The sequence below is a fragment of the Thermobia domestica genome, chromosome 3, assembly GCF_964235325.1.
Source record: "Thermobia domestica chromosome 3, izTheDome1.hap1.1, whole genome shotgun sequence".
Taxonomy (NCBI): domain Eukaryota; kingdom Metazoa; phylum Arthropoda; class Insecta; order Zygentoma; family Lepismatidae; genus Thermobia; species Thermobia domestica.
Window position 1 is genome coordinate 169849988 of NC_137456.1, and position 3015 is coordinate 169853002.

At 36.9% G+C, this 3015-nt stretch overlaps 1 protein-coding gene across 1 annotated transcript; it reads right to left on the reverse strand.

Annotated features, from left to right (window-relative positions):
* Positions 1 to 1193: 1193 nt before the first annotated feature.
* LOC145682020 (uncharacterized) lies at positions 1194 to 1763 on the reverse strand. Its single transcript, XM_081753624.1, has one exon. The coding sequence runs from the start codon at positions 1761 to 1763 to the stop codon at positions 1194 to 1196; it is 570 nt and encodes a 189-aa protein (XP_081609750.1).
* Between the last annotated feature and the right edge of the window lie 1252 nt (positions 1764 to 3015).

The window sequence follows — 3015 nt, forward strand, 5'->3', positions numbered from 1 at the left end:
TTAATACAAATTTAGTCTGATAAGTTGGAAAATAAATCTTCTATAACAATTCAAAGTGTGTATATATTTTTTGACACACCAGGTATATTTAAGTGGATGAACTAACCATGCGTCACCAGCTAGGATGTTCGCCGCGCCACATGACCGGCTACACTTTCATGTGCTCCTGCAACATTACGATAAGTATTTTATTTTAGTACACAGAGGTAAACTGAATTACGAAAGCAGTTCGATACCGGTTCTTACGCTACTGAGATAAGAAAAAAAGCCACATTCTTTTCAATTTTGTTAGACATATAGGCTTGAAACACTGGTGACATTGGTAATGGATAGAAGGATTCCATAATCAGTGAAAGGCCAGATGTAGCACGTTCAACTGGATGATAGCACATTGGCTCTTGGGTGTTATTGTTTCAGACTTTCTGGATTTCAGTTCGCCAACTCTTAATTCACATACTTGTATAATTGTCTCATAATCAGAAAAATAAAAGTTTTATTTTATATTCCACGATTATGCCTTGGATTAAAGTATCTATTGAAGCTTTCCTGGCGACGTATTGTGAACAGGTCTTCTCGGGCTAGCAGCCAGGTAAATACTGTTATATCTTGCGACGTTTCGAGGGCTGACATCGTCCTCATCTTCAGGCGAATATGATGGTGCAATGGAGTGTATGGGATATATATACTCATGTATGTATAATTGGACTCTTCTGATTGATGGTTGAAATGGCGGCTTCTGATTGGTGCTTGAAATGGCGGGATATGATTGGTGTCCATGTTTTGCTCAGTTGGAATCCTGTGTCTCTGGTAAGGTTCGTTTTTTCTTGTATGATTGCAACGGCTTCTTTTATCCTTCTGTCCCAAACTCTTGAGCATTTTGCTATTATTTCGGCATCTGTAAATAAAATCTTATGTTGCTGTTTGATGCTATGTTCAGCCAGTCCGGATTTTTCTGGTTGGTTTAATCTGATGTAACTGTTGTGTTCTTTGCATCTGGCTTCAATGGTTCGTCCTGTTTGTCCAATATATGACTTACCACATTCACATGGGATGCGGTTAACTCCAGGAGTTCGGAGGCCCAGGTCGTCTTTGGTTGATCGTATAAAGTTCTTTATTTTTGCTGGAGGCTTGTGTATTGTCCTGATGTTGTACCTGGCAAATAGTCTGCTGAGCTTTCCAGAGGTGTTCCCGGTTTATGTGAGGCAGATTGTGTTCTTCCGTTCTTCATTCACAGTTTCTTCTGCACCTTTGTCCTTGTTGTCAGTGTCCTTCGTTCTGGTCCTTTTTAGGGCCATATTTATATCTCTCATTGAGTATCCATTCTGTAGCATGGCGCTGCGAAGGTGATTAAGTTCCTCTATTAAACAATCCTTGTCGGAGATGGAGAATGCTCTATGTGCTAAAGTGTTGAGAACTCCAAGCCGTTGAGCTTTGTGATGGAAACTTTTTGCGTTCAGATATAAATCTGTATGGGTTGGTTTCCTGTATACCCTATGGCCTAGGCTGTCATCCGGTCTTCTGTATATCATGATGTCAAGAAATGGTAGACGTCCATCTTGTTCAACTTCCATTGTGAATTTAATATTTGGATGCTGGTTATTGAGATGCTGCAGGAATTCCTGTAAGGAGTCGCGTCCATGTGGCCAGATGGCGAAGGTGTCATCAACATATCTATAGAAATGTGTAGGTGCAAGTGGTGCTTTCTTCAGTGCTTCAAGTTCAAAGTGCTCCATATAACATGGACACCAATCGTATCCCGCCATTTCAAGCACCAATCAGAAGAGTCCAATCATACATACATGAGTATATATATCCCATACACTCCATTGCACCATCATATTCGCCTGAAGATGAGGACGATGTCAGCCCTCGAAACGTCGCAAGATATAACAGTATTTACCTGGCTGCTAGCCCGAGAAGACCTGTTCACTATGCCTTGGATATTAAGGGAGACGACGATTATGTTGAAAGAAATCGTGGAGTGAAAAAAAAAAACAGAGAGGAAACGGATGAACAGGAAAAAAAACCGACACTATATGGTACTCCACCACATGTTCCACTTAGGTGAGCAGGTATCGAACCAGGAAACTCAAAGTGAGTGCTTACCACTGAACCACCGCAACCTTTCTTGATGGTGATCAAAACAGGAAAATGACAATCGATAGTACAGCTACGTAACCGGTAAAATAGATATCAGCACCCTGTTTCCACTCATATCCACACAAAGGTAAATTTTGATGTATGTACAGACGAGACAGAGATTCTGCCTGCGAAAAAAGAAGAATGCAGTACATAACAAACTTGTTGAAATCTTATATAGGATTAAACGAATCTTCTACCCTTTTTACCTTTTCTGACAGCTCCTTCAATCAAGAATATCGTATAAACAGAAGAACAGCGGCTCCACAAAATAAATGCTGTGACTTGTCAGATAGATATTATATATATATATATATATATATATATATATATATATATATATATATATATATATATATATATATATATATATATATAATTTTCTTATGAATTGAAATTTCTATCTCTTTTTTTATCGTGATCTCTAATAGCAAATATCTGGACAACTATTAGAATTTGTGGTTTTTACCAATGCTTGTAGTTTAGTATACACAGTTTTACAAGAAGTAATTCTTGTTTCTTTTATAAGATATCACAAATTATAATTTGAATAGAGAGCTTAAAAGAAATTGCAATGTAATATTTTTTCATAAATAAATTTGCCATGTTTTTTCTATCTTTTTCATGATGCTTCATTGTTATTGAAAAACACTTGCTGTAAAGTATATTGGATATGAAATGTTTTATTTAGTTTTAAGGTAATACTTAGAAGGGGGGTATTACGTTTTGAATTTTTGCAATTCTATATAGAACATGCCTTCCAAAACAAATCTTAATCATATATCATTGTGATACTTTGATTTACTTTGGTCTTCAATTAAGAAACGTTGAATTAAAACTTGTTTTAGTAGAGAGTCATTCGTTTGAGTAACAAAA